This window comes from Phacochoerus africanus, chromosome 4, assembly GCF_016906955.1.
Source record: "Phacochoerus africanus isolate WHEZ1 chromosome 4, ROS_Pafr_v1, whole genome shotgun sequence".
NCBI lineage: Eukaryota > Metazoa > Chordata > Mammalia > Artiodactyla > Suidae > Phacochoerus > Phacochoerus africanus.
The window spans coordinates 69,473,042-69,492,944 of NC_062547.1; the positions used below are offsets into that span (position 1 = coordinate 69,473,042).

Here is a 19,903-nt window from a genome sequence, read left to right on the forward strand (position 1 = left end):
GGCCCACTGTTTGTCCCAAGAACAAGACAGCTCTGCTTTCTTTAAAACCATTTACTTACAAACTTTAATTCAGCAAAGGTCTGTGTGAGAAGACTGGGGAGAGAATACCCGCCCCGTGGAGTGGATGCGGACCCCCTAAGTCAGGGGAGGGAAGCTGGTGGCCCATCTGGCCAGGGTCACCTCAGGCCAAGAGGCCCTGCTGGTGAGCAGGGGCAGAGCTTATCAGCATGTTGTTGAATTTTCCAGCACTGGGCCAAAGGGAGGCCAGCTCCGGGTGATCTGGCTTGGGGATGAAGAGGCAGAGCTCATCTTCAAAATGGGGGAGACAGCGGAGGCTCAGTGAGATGCACAATGCCCTAAAGAGGACAGGTTGAAGCCAGCAGAGAAAGCCCATCTCTGCACCTAGGCCTGGGCAAGAGGGCTGGTGGGACTGGTTTGCCAAGACCACAGTTTTGGCCTTCTACTGTCCCCACGATAAGGAACCCAGGGTAGAGAGGGCCAATCCCCAAGTCAGAGCCATTTGGTCCTGAGTCAAGCTTCCAGAGCTCAGCATCTGAGAGGCTCTGGCCAGCAGGGCCGGGGGCCTGGGCCTGGCATTTAAGGCATCAGAAGGTGAGGGGACTGTGGAAAGGAATGGGGGACCTGGAACTGGAATACAGGTCAGAGAGGGCAGGAGACAGCCATGCCTGCAGCAGATGTGGGAGAAAGAAAAAAGGGCTGAGCCATCTCAAACTGAAAAGTGTGGAATGGAGACCCAGACATGCTGGGCCTTGAAGGAATCAGAGCTGGGGATCATCCTGGATTGCTTAAAAAATGATAAAAATTAGAAAAGGAAACCAAAGTCAATTGTCAAAGTTAAAAAAGGGGGACAGTCTCTGATCCTCACGGGAGGTCAGGGAAACCTCCAAGGCACTCGAAAGGCCAAGATACAGGAGTGACGAGGCAGGAGTGGGCTCCCAGAGAGACGGACACAAGTGGACACAGGCGGACAAAGGGGTGGGGAGAGAGAGCAGGCCAGGCCTTTTCCCTCTTAAGGCTGCAGGGTTTCCACACTGGGAGCAGGCCAGAGGTGCACAGTGGCCCCCAGGCTCCCCTACACTCCTTAGGCTCCTGCTGGTTGGTCAGCAAAGTCTTTCAGAGATTTTTCTATGACCGAAAGGAAAAACAAAAAACAAACAAAAAAACCCCCACAAAACAAAACACCAGAAAACCCAAAAGCGATTTGGTGCAGGCCCTTGAGCATCTCCGGCACTGGCCCCTCAGAAAATCCTCTTGCGCTTCAGGTAGGAGTCTGCGTAGTGGCCACCGAGGCCCTGGGAGTGCTGGCCCACGTAGCTACCTTCTGGGCTCGGCTCAGGCGAGGGCAGCAGGTGGGCGAAGCTGCGTTTCTGGCCACCCAGTGGGGTCTGAAGACAGAGGGGAAGGGGTGGTGGGTCAGGGACCACCCAGGGGCCACTGCTCCCCAGCCCTGCACATCCCCACCCCCTGCCCGTACCTTCAGCAGGTGGCTGTGGCCGTTGGGCCCAGGGCTGAGGCCCAGAAGCCCTTCTCCAGAGCCCAGTGGGGAGGAGCCGACCACCTGGGAGAAACAGGAGTAATGTAGGATGGGAAAGGAGGCAGCCCGAAGAGCAGATGCAAGAGTTTCAGGTTCAAATCTTTTTTTTTTTTTTTGCTTTTTAGGGCCGCACCCAAGGCATATCACAGGGAGGTTGCCAGGCTAGGGGTCGAATCGGAGCTACAGCTTCTGGACTACACCCCTGCCACAGCAACGCCAGATCCGAGCCACATCTGTGACGTACATCACAGCTCACGGCAATGCTGGATCCTTAACCCACTGAGCGAGGCCAGAGATCAAACCTACAACCTCATGGTTCCTAGTTGGATCTGTTTCTGCTGAGCTATGAAAGGAACTCCTCAGGTTCAAATCTTGCTGCTGCCATGTACTAGCTGTGAGACTAAGGGAAGATTACTTCATGTCTCTGGGCCTCAGTTTCCCCATCTGTGTATTGGGGCTAATACCACCCAAGTCCCAGGCTGCTGAGGGAGGATGTGAGAGGAGGCCATGTTGGGCAGTAGGAGATGCGAGATAGACTGGGGTGGGGGGCCTGTTTCAGCTCAGCCCTGTGGGCCCTGGCATCCTGGCTGTCCCAGGAGACCTGCGTTTAGCTGGGGAGGCTCCTTACCTTGTTAAGGTGGCTCTGCTTGAGGCCAGCCTGCAGGCCACTGGTGAAGTAGGAAGTGGGTGAGCCCGAATAGAAGTGGGAGAGGGGCCCACTGCCACCTCCACCACCCCGTTCGCCAAAGCCACTGGGTGGAGGGGACATCTGCAGAGAGGGGACTGGCTGAGTGAGACAGATCACTGCACTATCACCCACTTTCAGAGATTTCCCCAAATGACTCTGGGCTTTGGCCAACAGGATAGTGGGGAGACAGTGCCAGTAGAGGGGTCTGCCCTCCCTTCCTCCTCTGGGGAACCTTGGAACTCCAGAGCACAGGCTGGCCTGCTGGGGGGGGTGAGCTTCACATAGAGCAGATGTCATTGCAGGAAGCCACCATGGACTGCTGAGCTGCAGCCGAGCTACCAGGTGACTGACGAGTACCACCTACCCACCACCCCGCAGAACAGTGAGAAATTAAAAAAAACTGTTTGCAGTACTCAGCCACATTGTGGCAGAACTGCTTGTTAGGCAGCAAGCTAACTGATACACCCGGGACGTGGGATGAAGAGAGTGGCTCTTACTTTGTGTCGGCTGGGTCCGTGAGGCCCTAGGGTTGGCTCCCGTGGGTGGGAGAAGAGCCGCCGGGGTCCCACATCCTGCATGAAAGTGGGAGAAGCAGGTTGGGTTGGGGTCTGTAACAAACCTCACCCTTGATTCAATTCCATGGCACAGCTGTCAGCAGCAAAGTCAGCCCCCTCCAGAAGCGGGTCAAACTCTAGTGTGTGAGGGCAGACTCAGACTGCAGGGTCAGGGAGTGAGACAGAAGGGATGCCCTGTCCCACGGGGTGGTTGCACCTGGGCCCCAAGGGGACTGCTGTGAAGGCATGTGGCCCCCATGGGGCCAGGGGTTGAGTTTTCAAGGCAAGCTTGGCATCCAGGCTGTGCAAACTCTTGTGCTTTTTTTATGCCAGCACTGGCCATTTCTTTTGGTTATGTTTTTGGCTTGTTTTTTTGCTTTTTAGGGCTGCACCTGTGGCACATGGACGTTCCCAAGCTAGGGGCTGCAGCTGCTGGACTACACCACAGCCACGGCAGCACCAGATCCAAACCACGTCTGCGACCTATCCTGCAGCTCACAGCCAACACCAGATCCTCAACCCACTGAGCAAGGCCAGGAATCCAAACTGCATCCTCATGGACACTATTCGGGTTTGTAACCTGCTGAGCCACAACGGCAACACCCTCAGTTATGTTTGTTGTGGGCCAAACGTAACACAGGCAGCCAGTCTGCAACGTCTGAGCCAGTGGAAGCTGGAATTAAAGATGGAACAGGGACAGAGGCAGGAATCATGGTGGGGGGATAGGAGGGTAACGGAAAGAACAGAGAGGCAGTTGAGCCCTGCCTCTAGGGAGAAGCAGATGTGTGGTCTAAGGCCTCTTGGGAGAGAAAGACTGACAGGAAGCAGGGTCTGACGATGCACAGACAGACAGACAAGAAGCTTAAGGGCAGGGACCGTGTCCTGCATGTTTCCCACCGTCTCCTTAGCGCTCGGCCTGGCACAGTCAGTGTCGGTTTGGAGAATGACCTGCTCCCAGGGGAAGAAGGGCCACGGCAGGTGGCCTCTGGTACTCACCGAGGGGTAGTCGAAGCCATAGCTGTCAGGCAGCCCTGGCTCGGGGGGCAGGCGGGCGCTGGTGAGGGGGCTGAGCAGGCGGGACTTGAGCTGAAAGGCTTTGCTGCTGCCACCGCCACCACCTCCGGGGGCTGGGGGGTTAGGCAGGGGGCCCTCAGCTGGGCGGCGGCTTCTCCCAGCGCCTCCCCAGCCCCGGGCCTCCTTACCCGCCAGGTTGCTGGCCGGGAGCAGGCTGTGGAGGTTCAGGTAGGGATTCAGGGGGATCCGGAAGTCCTTAGGGGGCTCCCCCAGCAGCGAGACCTGTGGTGGGAGGGCCAGGTTCATGAGGGGCCCTGGCAGGGGGGACCCTGCAGGGCAGGGGGCTGGAGTGATGCTGGGTGCAGGGTGGGGCCTTACCCCAGGGGGTGTTGGCAAAGGCCCGCTGTCTTTCTGGAGGCCTCTGAGGCCAGTGCCTCGAAGCCCCACAGAGGCAGGGGGTGGAGTGAGCTGGGGTGCTGGGGGACCCAGGCCCATGGTGTCCCGGTCACCCCCAGAGGGGCCAAGCAGTGGCGGCAGCAGGGGTGGTGGCTTCCCACGCCGGGGCGGCAGCTCTGGGGGCAGGCCCCCTCCTACAGAGAGAAGGAGGGTGTCAGCAGCCTGGCCACAAGGGACCCCACCCCCAAGGTCCCGAGAGCCTCTGCCTGGACCAGGGCTGGCCTCGGAGAGGGAACTATGCGCCAGACACTGAGCACAGCCTTGTAAACGCATCAACTCCCATGAGGTGGGCACCCAGGCACTCAACTGCCAGGTGATGACACCAAGACCCAGAGGGTTTGGGTCTCCTGCCCAAAACTGCACAGCTGGGACTTGAGCATACCCAGCAAGGAAGGGGGGTCAGGAAGGGGAAGCGGGACGGGGCCCAGAGAGAGAGAGTAGGGTCTCTGTTACCTGCAGAGAGCTCCCCAAGGAGGGGGTTGGTCGGCTGGGCACCAGGCTGGAGGGTGCCCAGGGGAGAGTCTCCCAGGATCCCGGGTTTCTAGGGACAGAGCACAGTCAGCTGCAGAGGAGGGTGGTGGGTCATAAGACCCAGCACACCCAAACTCCAGCCCACAGACAGTCACAGGCAGACATGCAGGGTGCCTCCCAATGTTGTCTGCAACATTCCGGCCATCACCCACCTGGCCAGTGGTGACCCAGGGCCTCCTGCCTGCCTGAGGCACTGCTGAGACCCAGGGAACAAGGGCCACGCACAGCGCATCAGAGCCTGTCACCCCACGCTGTCAGTCACCATCAGATACACAGTGACGATCCTTCCTAGGTACCCTCTGTCCCACTGATTATCACGGATGCACAATATCGAACACAGAAAGCATGGTGGCTGTAGACACACATGTGTGACAGCCACAAGTGGAGTCAGTCCCTCTTCGCCACACAGGGCCCAAGCCAACAGCCTCACCTTCTGTCAGTTACCATCAGACATGCCCCCACCATTGACCTGGCTCCAGTGAATCAAAACCAGACAAGGCAGTGTATACGTCCATCCGTGTGTGTGGCCATGTGGTGGTGTCTGTGTCTGTGTCTACGTGTGGGGCATCTATTCGTATGATCATCTCCATGGGTGTGTATTGAGGGAGTGAAGGCACGAGGCCACCCTACTCCCCTGTACAGCCTGGACTTTGAGTCCTGAGCACCTGCAATAGGCCAGGCCCCACAAAGGGCCCTAGGGACACAATTCCCCAACCTACACCCCCACTGATGGTGAGCCACCTACTGGCAGGTACAAGTGGTATTGGGAAGAGAATTACGAGGGGCTGTGGGACATGTGCACATGAGGGGGGACCCTGCGGCCCACGGGCCTGCCATTACCTTCTGACTCTGGGTCTGCAGGGCGAGCTGCAGCAGCGCTGTGGACAGGGCGGGCCCGTTGAGCAGCGGCATGGTTGGGGGGGCACCCAGGAGGCCTAGGGAGACCCAGAAAATGGGAGGTGGTCCCTGGATGGAAACCCCCACCCCCTACCCATTAAACACAACCCTGGGTCTGTTGAGAGCAGAACACTGAAGCTCCCAGAGAGCCTGGGAGAGGAGTATCACCAGGGAGGGATGGCCCCTCCCTTGGCTGCCTTGCCTCGATGCAGGGTGCTTCTCACCCCTGCCAGGAGCTCAGGAAACCAGATCCTTCTGGGGAGCACCACTCTCACCCCAGCCTCCGCACACAGGCGCCTGTCACTCAGAGCTCAGATGGGAATAGTCATGGGAGGTGCCCAGTTCTGCACCTGGCCCGTCTGCCTTACCCTGCTTGCCGCCTGCGCTGCCATGGAGCAGGGGGTTGAGCAGAAGCTGGAGGGAAGCCGAGGGCCCCAGGTTGTTGAGCAGCTGCAGAATGTTGGGCTCAGGCAGGAGCCCTTTGCCCCGATTGAGTGCCTGAGGACAGGAAGAGAGGGGCAGCTCAGAGGCTTGCCCGGTTCCCTGGCTTGCTCACCCCCACCCCCTGGGGCACCCTCCCCTGGGCACACACTCACCGTGGCCTGGGCAGCAATGAGCGCAGCCAGCATGCTGCGGCCAGGGGGCCCTGGGGCACAGAAGGAGACACGCAAGTGGCTGCCCCCCAGGGCCAGGCCGTCAGCACGCTGCTGGGCCTCTTCTGCCATCTCTGCGGTCTCATACTCCAGCACGGCGAAGCCCTTCAGCTGCCCGTCCTGGCCATATGCCAGCTGGGGGGGGGGGGGGCAGAAAGGCAGTTGTGAGCATCTGGGTGGCAGGGACCACCATCACAGGAAGTGACAACTGTGACCAAATAAGAATCCCCATCATGACAGCGACCCGCCCCCCAGGGAGGTTGGCTTCTGGGCCGTGCAGTGTCCTGAAACTGGCTCCTGCATTAGCTCATCAAATCTTCTGAATGGCCTTGGGAAGCTGCCTCCTGCCCATTTTTCAGTGGGGGACAAATAAGGCTCAGAGAGGTCAATGGGCTCCAAGTTACACAGTTGGTGGGAGGGCAGAGTTGGGACCAGCATCACATAGGTCAGCTCCTCCCAGGCTCACACACAACCTCACTTAAGTATTCTGCCCAGGATCCCCAAGCACACGCTGCAGGGCTTAGAGACGGGGGCTGTGGGGAGAAGGAGCAGGTGGCTTTGGAATTCAGCCCAGCCGTAAACCTCAGCCCGAGGACACTGCAGCTGGGGCCGGGAAGGACATGCAGCATCTGGTGGTGTTGGGCTAGAGGGTGGGGTCACACAGCCCGTGAGTGGCAGGAATGTCCTCCAGGACTGAGACTGTTCCGGAAATGAGAAAGGGAGTGTGCTGCATACACAGTGTACTATGTATCGGTCACCCCCAGTGGGTTCTGGGGCGCCCTGGCAATCAAGCTCACACCCAGCTCGACAAAGACAAAGGCCACAGACAACCCCACATTAGTTCAACTCAGGCTTTGCTGCCAAGTGAGCCTGCCACCAATGTAGGAAAACAAAACTCTTGGTTTTCAGGGTGTTGTGGGTGTTGGAATTGTGGGCAGGGGCTGCCCCAGGGCAAGCAGAGAGTACCCAGCTGGGCCCTGTATGCCCATGGGCCAGGTACCATAGGCGCTGTTTCACCGAGGAAGGCCCAGTGCCTGCTCTGAGCGCCCAGGCAGGGCAGGCTCTGGCCTTCAGTCCACCTCTAGCCAGCGCTTCACCTTCCCCACTGGCCAGGCCCCACGCCAAGGCCTGGATGTACTTCTCACAGTCACACTCATTAGATGAATAGAGAGGGGTCAAAGGGCAACCAAGGCCACATAGCTCCTAAGTAGGGGGACCGAGGCTCACACCTCAACCTGCCAAACTCCCAACCCCAGCGTCCATCCAACCAGGATGCCCAATATGACTGGGCACTTCAGAGGCAGCCACCTCAATGTCAGGGATTCAGCAGGTGCTCAACAGAGGTCTGGTGAATGAATAAGTGGAGGAAGGAGCGAGCAGCTGTTCACAATAACCCAGTCACAAAACACTGCCAGACCCATTTTTGAGATGGGGAAACTGCGGTTCGGAGAGAGAAGTCGTAGGAGTTCTCTTGTGGAGCAGTCGGTTAAGGATCTGGCGTTGTCACTGCAGTGGCTTGGGTTGCTGCTGTGGCATGGGTTTGATGTCCAGCCTGGGAACTTCCATGTGCTGTAGGCTTTGCCAAAACAAAATGAAACTCAACAAAAAGAGAGAGAGAATGTATAAGTGGTCATGGCCCCACCATCCTCAATCTCCATGAGAGGATGTGTCCACTGAGATAGATTGATTGTCTGTGTCGTGAGCCCTGCCCAGGGCCTGGCACAGAGCAGGCGCATAGTGGACGGAGCAGTGAGCAAGGGGAGGGCTTCCTACAGATGCCCGATTCCCCAGCACCCACACCCAAGCCTGCCCAAGTACTGGTCTCCTCCAGAGTGGACTGGCTCTCTGGAGTCAGGCTGTGGCATCTAAGGCTCTCCCACACCCTGCGCCACATGCCCTGGTGCATGTCAACTGACCTTTCCGTGCCTCAATGTCTCCCCACCTGAAAATGGGGATGATACCTGCCTCACTGGTCACTCACACGATGGAGGGACTGCAGGTGAGCCAGGTGACTGCTAAAGGAATGGCTGCCTTGGGGGCCTGAAGGTGAGACCATCTATCTGAGAACTCTCCAAGAGCCAGGCCTGCCCTATTCTCACCCCAACACGCCTGTACCAGGGCCTGGTGCACTCATAGAAGGGTCTGACAAGTGTGGCTGGAATGAACCAGGGATTGCTAGGCCAAATCAATGCACAAGTATTGGATCTCTTCTTATGGAGGAGGGAAACTGAGACTCTGTGAGTGGCTTGCCTGAGGCCACAGAGCAGGACTGGGATCTGGCCAAGTCCGACTTTCTGACCTCAAGACTTAAATGGACCGTTAGCTCCTCCAGAGTAACCTCCCCCCACCTTTTTGGGGGGAGCTTTTTAAGGCCGCAGCTGTAGCATATGGAAGTTGCCAGGCTAAGGGTGGAATCGGAGCTGCAGCTGCCGGCCTACACTATAGCCAGAGCAATGAGGGATCCAAGTTGCATCTCTGACTTACATCACAGCTCACGGCAATGCTGGTCCTTATCCCACTAAGCAAGGTCAGGAATTGAACCTGCATCCTCATGGATACTAGTTAGGCTCATTACCACTGAGCCACAATGGGAACTCCCCAGAGTAGCCTCCTAGATGCTGGGTCAGGGGCCTGAGATCGAGGAGGTACTCAACGAACCCTGATGTGTGCAGCAATGGATATAAACTTGGGGTGAGTGGGCCTCGTGCAGGGGTGGATGCGAACTTGGGGTAAGCAGACTTTGCCACCATCTTTTACAAAGGCAGCCTTACTTGCATCTTTAAAGGGGCAGGGGGAGACAGTGGCTGGTGAAGTTAAGCAAGTCGCTAGAGGGTGTGTGGGGGATTTGAACCCCAGCCATCTGGCTCCTAGCTGGGCTGTCATCCACTGCACCACGTGCCTTTCTAACAAGAACCCCATTCAAAGCGGCACTGCTGCTGCCTTACTGAAAGGGGACCCAAGAAATCAGGGAGAGCAGGTGACTCTAAAGGGCCCCTCTGAGGGGCTCTGGGCTTCACATCTGCTCCCCCAGGTCCCTGAACCAGGCACAGGACTCACCTGGCAGAAGGTGGGTGTGTGGACGGTGGACAGTGCCCGGCGCAAGGCATCCACATCGCTGAAGCCAGGGGGCAAGCGGTCGACACAGAGGCAGCGGGAATGGAGCAGGGCAGGCGTCAGCTGCCCAGCGTCTGTCCAATGCACATAGAGGGTACGTGGGCCCAACGGCTTGCCCAGAAGGTCCGACTTGGCACGGGCAGCAGAGTCCTTCTTCATGTACTCAGCAAAGCCGTAGCCCTTGGAGTGACCGGTGCGCTCACTGTAGACCAGGAAGCAGCGCTCCAGGCTGCCAAAGGGCCGCACCAGCTCCTCGAACTGCTGCTGTGTGAGGCTGGGGGGCAGGTTGGCCACGCACAGTAGGGCGTCCGTAGGCTGCAGCTGCACTGACAGCTCCCGCTCCCGCAGGCGGCTCTGGTGGAAGGCGCTGATGGCAGCCTCAGCCTGCTCCCCATTCAGCAGGGTCACAAAGGCTATGGTGGAAGAATGTGTGGCGTCAGGGCTCCCGAGGGCCTGCCCCCTCCACCCTATGGCCACCCTGGCCCACCTCCCTCTAAACCACATGTGACCTTGTAATATGGAACCAGGACATCTCAGGCACCAGGCAACTGGAATAATTACCAGCCTTGAGCAACCATAGCTGGAGCCTCCTGGCTCCTCCAGGAGTGCTCCTTGCAACACACAGTGATGCTCACCTACTACGCACCTGGTGCCATCCTAAGAATTACATGTATAACTCAGATGACACAGAGGGTATTGGCTATGCATCTGGTTATTGGAGCCTGGGTTTCAACTCCAGCCTCAGTGGCTTTGATGTCTTGTTTCCTCATCTGTCAGATGGGAATAACTTACTCTTCACAGCCACTATTTTTCCAGTAAGGCAGTGGGCCAAGGGCAGTGCCCTGCCCAAATGGAGGAGCATGGACTTGAATCCAGGCAGGCGGGCTCCAGAACCCCACTCTACACTCCTTCCTGTCTTTCCAGGCCACTGAGACCTCTCATATCCAAACCCCAGCCTCGCTCCCGTAGCCACTCCTGGTTTGCTCTGCACTCAGCAGCCACAGGGAGCTTTTCAAAACAAGAATCAGATTGCACCATGCCCCTGTCCAGTGTGGAGCCTCTGTGGCCTGGCCTTGCTCACCTGCCATTTCAGCAGAGATGTCCCTTAGGCCCAGCACAGGACAGACCCTTGCCTTAACTTGTCTCTCATCTGGCGTGCCCATCGGGAGGCATCTGTGATGTTCCTCATCCAGGCCACCTAGCAGGAATCTGGGCAATGGGTGCCCCTTCCTAAGCCACCCCCCACAGCTGGCCAGTCACCCCCCACAGCTGGCCAGTCACCCAAGCCTGTCTGGTCTTCAAGATTTCCAAAACAACTGCGGCCCCTCCATTCCCTGGGCTTCCATCTGGTCCATGCCCCCTCCATCTCTGCTGAACATGGGGCCTGAAGTTCAGGAGACACTGGGCCAGGGGACTGTCATCCCCTGCTGCTAGCCCACCACAAGGTCCCACAAACCTGTCCCTTTGTATTTGTCCACAAAGCAGTACTTGAGTTCATAGTCGCTGAGCAGGTCGTGCACTTCCTGTGGAGACAGAAACCAAAGGACAAGGAATGACCAAGGGCTGAAGGGAGCAACCCAGTGCCACCTTCACGTGGTCCAGCTAAGAAGGCAAGTCGATTACCATCCCCATCTTACAAATGAGGAGACTGAGTCTCAGAGCAGTTACTTGGCCATGGAGGCCATACCTGGCAGGGCTGGGGTTCAGAGCTTAGCTGCAGATGCCATGCTTTTTTTTTTTTTTTTTGTCTTTTTAGGGGCACACCCAGGGCATATGGAAGTTCCCAGACTAGAGACTGAATAGGAGCTGTAGCCACTGGCCTATGCCACAGCCACAGCAATGCCAGATCCAAGCTGTGTCTGCGACCTACACCACAGCTCACGGCAACACCAGATCCTTAACCCACTGAGTGAGACTTGGGATCGAACCAACATCCCCATGGATACTAGTCAGGCTCATTACCGCTAAGCCACAATGGGAACTCCCAGATCCCATGCTTTTAACCAACACAACACACTCTTTATTAGAGTCTATGGTAAGCCTGAGTTCAAGTCCCAGTTCTGCCATATGCCCACAGGGAAGTTGTTTAACCCATCTGAATCTTGGTTTGCAAGACAGACTCTTTCCAATGACCCTGCAAGTTATGAATTAACAAACCCATTTTGCAGATGAGGAAACTGAGGCTCAAAGAAGTGAAGGTCATGTCACTGTCAAAAGTCATGCAATTGTTCAAGGCAGCAGTAGGAATGCCCCCCATGGGTACATGACTGGGGACCTCGTGCACTTAATGAGCCCACTTTGTGTGGCTGCACACACTCCCAATTCCCTCCTACAGAAAGGGTTGCCTTCTTGTGAGCCAGCTGCAGGGGCGAGGTTCTGCGGCCTGCTTGTGTCAGACACACTGCACCCTGCAGGACAGACACAGTGTGTTCCCAGCTGAGAGATGGTGGGCACTAGGATGGTGGCTGGCTCTAGAAACAAAGCAGACATGCTTAGTGGCACCTGTCCCAGGCTGTCCCCAAGTCACACCCCTCTCAACACTCCTAGGGCCCTACCAGACATATGCCCACCCATGGGCAGGGAGAGCCAGTGGCAGGTGTGCTGAAGGGACCAGAGGACAAGGATTCTCAACAGCAGGGATAAAGAACCCATTCCACGTTTGAAGGGCAGGGCAGACTAGATGCAATCTTCTTGGGTCCAAAGAACACTGGGAAGCCCTGCCCCATCTGGCCCCAAGAGAAGGGCACCCCTGGCCAGAAAATCAGCCAAGGTGGGGGGTGGGGCTCCATGGAACAATACCTCCCTTTTTCTGCAGGTCTATGACATGGGGACAGGAGGAGATGCCGTTTTTCCAAATTAGTCCTGAGGCCTCTGGGGACCCCAGGAGCTGCTACAACTTCCGGATCTACCTCTAAAAGGAGTTAATAAAGGCTTGCTATGGAAAGGCATATTCTAGTCAACCCTGAAACTTATGGATATGAGGTCCCACCACTCCGTGGTAGAGCAGGGAGCAACAGGCATCCCCGTTTCCACAGTCCCAGTCTAGTTGCCCATTCACAATCCCCCAACACGGCCAAACCTGCCCGCCCCGTGCCATTCCCCGCCCCCTTCAATCACTTGGTTTCTTCCAAGCCCATGGTCGCCCCTAGCAACGTCCTCCCTCAGTCCAAAGTTGGTTTCTCCCTCTATCTCGAACCCCAAACATCCCGCTCTTGGTCTCTCCCGGCCACGCGTGGATCCCGCGCATGGACTCATCCACCGACGCCCCCCCCAGGGCACGCCAGCGTTGGTGTCGCCCGGTTCCCCCCGCGCACGCGCACGGTGGTATTTCCCGCCACGCTCCTACACGGCACCCCCCCAATACCTGGTTGGTCACGTCCCCCGGGAGGCCCCGGATCAGTATCTTGCGGCGGTTACGGAACTGGCGCTCGGTGTGTTCCAGGCGTTTCCGGATCTCCTCTGGATCTAGTGGGGGCAGTTCTTCTTCAGGTGCCCGGCGCTCCGCGGAATCATCAGCTTCAAGCTCGGCCCCAGCCTCCGGGCTCAGCGGGGGCCGGTGAGTAACGGACACGTCGGCCGCCATCTTGGGAAACCCGGCGCCTTCTGGGACCAGCGAGCCGGGGCGGAGCGGCATAGAGCGGCAACGAGGGTGCGTCCCCTGATTGGCCAAAAGAAGCCCCGCCCCCTTCTCGACCCCATCAGCCCATTGGGTAAATCCAGCCCGCCTCTCAAGAGGTCAAGCCGAGTCTGGGCCCTATGGGCTCCGCCCTTTTCCGCCTTCCGACGTCACTCTTTGTACGCGCGGAGCAGTGGGAAAGCACTTCAGTGCAGATGGAGACAAGTCAACAGTGTACTGATTTTAAAGCCTTTATTAGTGCGGAATTCGGGGATACCGCCAAGCCCCTGTCGTCTTTGCCTTGCAGTATCCCGAGAGTCCGAGGCTCAGGATCACTCTGCTGCCGCAGCCTCTGTGGGTTGCCTAGGACTCGTTTGGTTCACTTGATAACTGTCACTATGCTTCTGCACCCGGAAGACACACATTAAGGCCGCAGTGATAATCACCAAACCCAGGATCGCTAACACCCCCAGGCTAATGGTGATGGCGAGGGGGTTCTGACCTGTGCAGGAAAGCAAGAAATAAATACGTGCCTCTCGGCCCCTCCTGAGCTTGTTTCGTCTAGAATAAATAAGCCCAGGAGTTCCCGTCGTGGCGCAGTGGAAACGAGTCCGACTAGGAACCATAAGGTTGCAGGTTCGATCCCTGCTCTCACTAAGTGGGTTAAGGGTCCTGCGTAACCCTGAGCTGTGGTGTAGGTCGCAGACGCGGCTCGGATCTGGCGTTGCTGTGGCTGTGGTGTAGGCCGGCAGCAACAGCTCCGATTAGACCCCTAGCCTGGGAACCTCCATATGCCGTGAGTGTGGCCCTAAAAAGGACAAAAGACAAAAAAAAAAAGCCCCACCTAGGCTTATCTTGAAATTCATCCTTATTGTAAGAATGTCCATGCCCCGTAAGCTGGCCACCTGGCCACCTGGCAGTGATAGTTACCACTGTAGTTTAATCTGAGGAGGAATGGGATCCCGACGGGCACCTTGAACGTGGAGCCCTCCTGCAAACACTATAGTTGGGGTTTCCGTTTGCCCCGGGCCTGACAATGCAGGATATGTATAGTTCTTTCCACATCAAGCGCTGAGGACATTTAGTTCGGTCAATCTTGGGGCCGTCTGTGGGAGTGCCAAATGATCAGTCACACTCAGCACACTCAAGGCAGAGTGGGGAAAGGGACAGTGAAATCTTCTCAAACTAAGGAAGCAGGCTATAAAGGTCAGAGTGACCTACTCACACAGGACATGCAACTGGACACTCTTGTTCCTGTGCAAGATCACCCCATGCACCTTGAGGGCAGCATTGAAGAGGAAGATACGCCTGTCGTCCCTCTCTGTGGCATTTAGCTGTCACTGGGTGGGCTGTCCAGGTGCTGTGGCTGGAATTCCATCCAGCGTGAAGAGTACTTGGGGTCCAGCAGTGCAAGTTACAATCACTGTAGTCCCCTTGTTGACGTTATGCTCGCTCAGGGTCAGGTTGGGCCCCTGGAAGCCTAATGGCAGGGCATTGGCCAGGAGTTTGCTGACCACATACCTCCCTTGAGTGAAGCCCCGCTGCCACCCTCTTCCTTCCCCTCGAGGTATCCAGGATACGGCTTTATGCCACTCTGCAGCCCCCGCCCAGTTTGGGGCGCTCAGCCCCTAACTTCTCAGAATACCTGGGCCCCGCCTCTCTGGGGGTTAATAGGAGCTCTTAGGCTCCGCCCCCTCGGGCTGTAGAAGCCCCGCCCCTCGCCTCTGGAGCTGTTTGGCTCCGTCCACGCTTACTTTGGATCGTCACGTTCTCCCGGGTCTCCAGGGTCTTGCCACCTAAGGTCACGTTGCAGACAATCTCGTGGGCGCCTTTCTGCTCTGCCTTCGCGGTGGCTGTGGCCGTGAGCCTGTCCCCGTGGCTCATGACTGTGGGATTCAGACTCTGGTTCCCCAGCGCCAGTTGGACTTGGGCTTCCGAGGCTGGGAAGATCCCATCCAGGGTGCACTCCACGGGCCACGACGTTTCCACTTCCGAAAACTGTGGGACAACTAGCCGAGGAGGGGTCACGGGCATGGCTTAAAAAAAAGGTGCGGAGTGAGTGGAAGGAGGTCTTACAGCCATGGACGCCACTTTCCCCGTGACACTCATCCCCTCAAACCAGGGTTCTTCTTTCCCAGGATGCCTTGCTGCCTGGGTCACCCCCTTCCCAGGACACACACACACACACACACACACACACACACACACAGCCTTCTCAAAAGTTCCCGCGAACACGAGCCTTCCATCTGCGGCTACCCCGCCCAGTGGCCAAGGGCATATTTTCCCAGAAACCCTTGAAATCCAGGCCACCCCTTTCTCAGGAATCCCACGGCCGGGGCACCCCTACTCTGGCTCCGCTCATCACCCACCGTCTAGACCCTCCCCTCACCGAAGGTTTGGAGCTTTCTGGGGGCAGAACTGTTCTGGAACAGTCCCAGCCCTTGAGACCGCAGGTCCAATTCCGTGCGGCAAGAGAAATTGGCGCCGTGGTCGTCTCTGCTCGCGGACACTGTGACCGTGACTTCGGTGGGCTCCCCCTTTGCTGCTGGCTGCCGGCCCAGCTCTTCCTCCCCCTTGAAGAGCGCCACCGTGAGGTGGGCCCTGGGAGCTCCGCCAGACACGAGGCAACTCAGGAGGAGGGGCTTGTCCAAGGGGTGCCAGGGGGGCAGAGGGGCCAGTTCCACGCGCTCTGGGAACCCTGGGTTTGAGGGTGTGAAGGGGAGAGCAGAGTTTATCAGCCAGCCCAGCAGCACCCACCCTAGGGAGTGGAGAAGAGCCCAGCGTGGCCCAATTCAGAGCAGTGAACTTTATGCTAATAAACGTACAGGGCCTCAAGTGTGCTAGTATGAGTGTTTGCTCTTGTCACTAGCATCATGACTATTATTTCCTGTTTTGTCCGACACCTTGAAAGGCATTGAAATAATAGTTAGATTTTCTGTGCCCAAGAACTTCACTGCTGGGGGGGGAAGGAAGGAAGGGAACTAAAGTTTATGGCCACTTACGATGTTAATAGTAATCATAACATTTCCTGTTTATTTTGAGTTTTCCTTAAGACTTTTGAGATATCATCCACCTTCATTCTCACAGAAACCACTCTTATTCTTTTCTTTTATGGATAGAGGAACTGAGGCCTAAAGAGGTGAGGGTAAGTTAATCCACCCAAGGACGAATGGCCAGGAGGAAGGGGCAGAGCCAGAGTTAGTGAGTTTCCAAAATTCCAGACCTGTGTGTCTACCCATCTCCTTGATATCGGGTCTAGGAACTCCCCTCACCTCTCCTCCCAGTTTCTGGCCTGGACTGTGGTCTTGGCCTCTCCTAGAACTTAGTCCAGCCCTCCCCAACCACTTAAAGCTCTCACAAGTGCACCTGTTGGGGCACCCTCTCAGGGTGCTCTGCACAGTCTCAGGGGACTTTACAGCCCCAAGCTGGGCCCTCTCCCAGCTGCAGTGGCCCTCAAAGCACACATATCAAAATGTAGGCCTCCTTTGGGGAGCATCTCTCAAGCCTGGGTCTCAATAAGCCACACAGAGGCCTATGGACTGGGTACTATGGAAAATATTTAACATTGGACTATTTACAATTTTGGAATATTTAACAATGGAGTTCCCTTGTGGCTCAGTGGGTTAAGGATCCAGCCTTATCACTGCTGTGGTGCAGGTTTGATCCCTGGCCTAGGAATTTCTGCATGCTGAGGATGCAGCCAAAAATAAAAAATAAAAACAAAACCAAAAATCACAAACAACAGGAGTTCCCGCTGTGGTGCAAAAGGATGGATAGTGTCCCTGCAGTGGCAGAGATGAGGGTTTGATCCCTGGCCCGGCTCAGGGGTTGAGGATCTGGTGTTGCTGTGGCTGTGGCTTAGGTTGAAACTCCAGCTTGGATTCAATCCAAGAACTCCATGTGCCATAGGGCGGCAAAAAAAATAAAGATTACAAATAAAAATAAAACATAATATTTGGAGTTCCTGTTGTGGCTCAGCAGTAACGAGCCCAACTAGTATCCATGAGGACACGGGTTCGATCCCTGGCCTAGCTCAGTGGGTTGAGGATCTAGTGTTACCCTGAGCTGTGGTGTAGGTCACAGATGCAGCTCGGATCCCAAGTCACTTTGGCACAGGGCAGCAACTGCTGCTCCGATTTAACTCCTAGCCTGGGAACTTCCATATGCTGCATGTGTGGCCCTAAAAACTAAAGTAAATAAATAAATAAAAATAATATTTAACAAGGAGGTGCCCACATTAACCTCTGGTTAAGGGGTAATGGTATGCTGGCACATGCTAATAATGCTTGGGCTTTCAGGAGGTGAGGTGGGCAATCCCTGACACGAAGCATTTGCCAATTTCTGTGGTATAATAAATAACCCACTTTGGCCATAAAAATCAAAATAATAAGAAACATGAGATCTCATTTTTAAAATGCATGTAGTTCCCGCTGTGGCACAATGGGTTAAAAATCCAACTGCAGGAATTCCTCTCCTGGTGCAGCCAAAATGAATCTGACTAGGAACCATGAGGTTGTGGTTTCAATCCCTGGCCTCGCTCAGGGGGTTAGGGATCTGGCGTTGCTGTGAGTGGTGTAGGTCGTAGATGCAGCTCAGATCTGGCGTTGCTGTGGCTGTGGTATAGGGCAGCTGCTGTAGCTCCGATTACACCCCTAGCCTGGGAACCTCATATGCCTCAGGTGTGGCCCTAAAAAGACAAAAAAATAATAAAAAAAAAAAAGAATCCGACTGCAGTGGCACCTGTCATTGTGAAGGCACAGGTTCAATCTCTGCCTGGCACAGTGGGTTAAAGGATCCTGCATTGCTGCAGCTGTGGTATAGGTCACATCTGTGGCTCAGATTCAGTCCCTGGCCCAGGAACTTCCATGTGCCATGGGTGTGGCCATTAAAAAAAAAGTTGGAGTTTCCTATAGCCTACTGGATTAAAGATCCAGCATTGTCACTGGTTACTCCTGTGGCTTGGGTTTGATCCCTGGCCCAGGGAATTCTGCATGCTGTGGGTATGGCAAAAAAAAAAAATGCTTGTTGGGACCCAAATAAATTGATTTCACAGCTGCTGCCTTGGCAGGTGGTTGGGATGCACCTCTCTCTCTCTCTCTCTCTCTCTCTCTCTCTCTCTCTCTCACACACACACACACACACACACAACACACACACACACCCTCCAGACCTGAGCTCTGGGTCAGAGCCCTGGTCCATTCCTGCAAACTCAGTGCCCCCCCACTGCCCTCCATACCCTGCACTACTGGTCATCTACCCCCACTACTGCCCGAGGCCAGCCCCACCTCCAGGCACAGCCACTCACGGTAGATGGTGATGTTAGAGGATCTTACTATCTGGAAGTCATTGCAGAGGCCAAAGCAGAAGAACTGGGTGTCACCAGTCACATTGTTGAGTTGGAAGGCTGCCCAGCCCGGGCCACTGCCCACCGGCTCCCAGAGTAGGTACGTCTCTACGGAGATGCGTTTAGCATGGAGGCAATCTGTACTGCAGTTTACCAAGACAGACTCTCCAGGGAGCACTGCTGGGGGCTGCAGCTCCACTCTCATTTGGAACTCCTGCCCCTGAGCACCTGCAAGAATTAAGGGAAGCTCTGCTGGGGGCTCCAATGCCCTGCAACCCACGCATCCCATCTGCAGCAGGCCCCACCATTCGGCACCTCCTCTTGTTGAGCAGGTCCCTGCCCTCCAGGTGTTTCGGTTTAGTGGAGAAATACATTCAATGGACCAGGAACACAAGAGAACTGGGACAGAGGCCAGGGGAGACCCTGATCCAGTCTCCAGGAGAAAGTGAGTCAGGGAAGGCCTCCTGGAGGAGGGGACCACTGTGGCCAGTTTTAAAGGTTTAAGGAGTTATCCAAGTGAAAGGGTGATCCTGGCAGCTGGAAGAGCACAGGCAGAGGTGGAGGCTCCAGATGGAGCAGGGAGAGGTGCACGTGTGCATGTGTGTTTTCGTGTTCGCATGCATGTATGTGCATTTGTGTGTGTGTGTGTTTTGTGGAGGTGGCGGGGAACAAGTCAAATGCAGGGATGGGCCTTAGGGAGCCCTGAGGGCTGAGTGCAGGAGCCATCACTCTCTCCCAAGGACATTGGTGAGCCCCCCAGCAGATCAGAGCTAAAGAAGCATAAGTTGGGAGTTCTCTGATGGCCTAGCGGGTTGAGGCTCCTGCGTTCTCACCGCTGTGGCTCTGGTTGCTGCTGTGCGGCGTAGGTTCAATCCCTGGCCCAGGAATTCCCACATACTGCCTGTGTGGCAAAAAAGAAAAAAAAAAAGAAAAAAAAATACAAAAAAAACCCCAAGGGAGAACCTGAAATAAACGTTGCAACTCTCATTTAAAAAAAAAAAAAAAGAAGAAGAAGCGTAAGTTACCGCAGCCCCAGGCAGCAGGGTGTGAGGTGCTCTGTTGGCCTTCCCCTCCCCTCCCAATTCCCCAATTCCAGCCCTCCCCTGTACCTCACCTGGGGGTAGTAGACAGGCGACTAGAAGCAGAGAGATGAGGAAAATCCAGTAGGCCCCGGACGGCAGCCACGATGGCACCATGGTGGCCATCCTGCAGGAGGAAGTTGCCTTAATGAGGTGCTAGCTACCACGGAGCAAGCGAGTCACCCAGGGGAAGGAAGCACAGTCACTGCAGTTACGAAGGCTGCAGTCCAGGGGCCACACCTTGTCCAGTCCTGCGGAGGGGCAGGGGATACGCTGTCCCCCCCGGGGTTCCGAGTTGGGGGGCCCAATGGGATGGAAGGCTCTGGCAAGCCTCTGAGAGGGCAGACCTCAGTTAAACCCTGATCCCACATGAACCCACAGGAAGTGCTAACACTATCATCT

General features: G+C 56.1%; 2 protein-coding genes across 11 annotated transcripts; both read right to left on the minus strand.

Moving 5' to 3' along the window:
- Positions 1 to 36: 36 nt before the first annotated feature.
- Positions 37 to 13,090, minus strand: RAVER1 (ribonucleoprotein, PTB binding 1). Of its 7 annotated transcripts, XM_047777006.1 has the most exons (15): positions 12,827 to 13,087; positions 10,919 to 10,985; positions 10,544 to 10,660; positions 9,406 to 9,875; positions 6,292 to 6,483; positions 6,064 to 6,193; positions 5,639 to 5,733; positions 4,721 to 4,808; positions 4,190 to 4,401; positions 4,000 to 4,093; positions 3,794 to 3,924; positions 2,741 to 2,815; positions 2,184 to 2,324; positions 1,496 to 1,579; positions 37 to 1,406 (listed from the first exon to the last, which is right to left on the minus strand). In XM_047777006.1, exons 1-15 carry the CDS (start codon positions 13,043 to 13,045, stop codon positions 1,260 to 1,262), a joined length of 2,262 nt encoding a protein of 753 aa, XP_047632962.1. In that variant the 5' UTR covers positions 13,046 to 13,087; the 3' UTR covers positions 37 to 1,259. The 7 variants fall into 7 exon arrangements, 6 of the variants coding, with proteins under 6 accessions (XP_047632962.1, XP_047632961.1, XP_047632965.1 ...); XM_047777005.1 differs by having other exon boundaries at positions 3,794 to 4,093; XM_047777009.1 differs by lacking the exon at positions 10,544 to 10,660 and having other exon boundaries at positions 12,827 to 13,085.
- Positions 13,091 to 13,316: 226 nt separating this feature from the next.
- ICAM3 (intercellular adhesion molecule 3) lies at positions 13,317 to 19,903 on the minus strand. 4 transcript variants are annotated; one of them, XR_007134459.1, is made up of 7 exons: positions 19,742 to 19,903; positions 19,537 to 19,628; positions 18,384 to 18,650; positions 15,468 to 15,776; positions 14,833 to 15,114; positions 14,304 to 14,558; positions 13,442 to 13,580 (listed from the first exon to the last, which is right to left on the minus strand). XR_007134459.1 is itself a non-coding variant. In XM_047777011.1 (6 exons), exons 1-6 carry the CDS (start codon positions 19,870 to 19,872, stop codon positions 13,411 to 13,413), a joined length of 1,251 nt encoding a protein of 416 aa, XP_047632967.1. In that variant the 5' UTR covers positions 19,873 to 19,903; the 3' UTR covers positions 13,317 to 13,410. The 4 variants fall into 4 exon arrangements, 2 of the variants coding, with proteins under 2 accessions (XP_047632967.1, XP_047632968.1); XR_007134461.1 differs by having other exon boundaries at positions 13,474 to 13,580; positions 14,356 to 14,558; XM_047777011.1 differs by lacking the exon at positions 14,304 to 14,558 and having other exon boundaries at positions 13,317 to 13,580.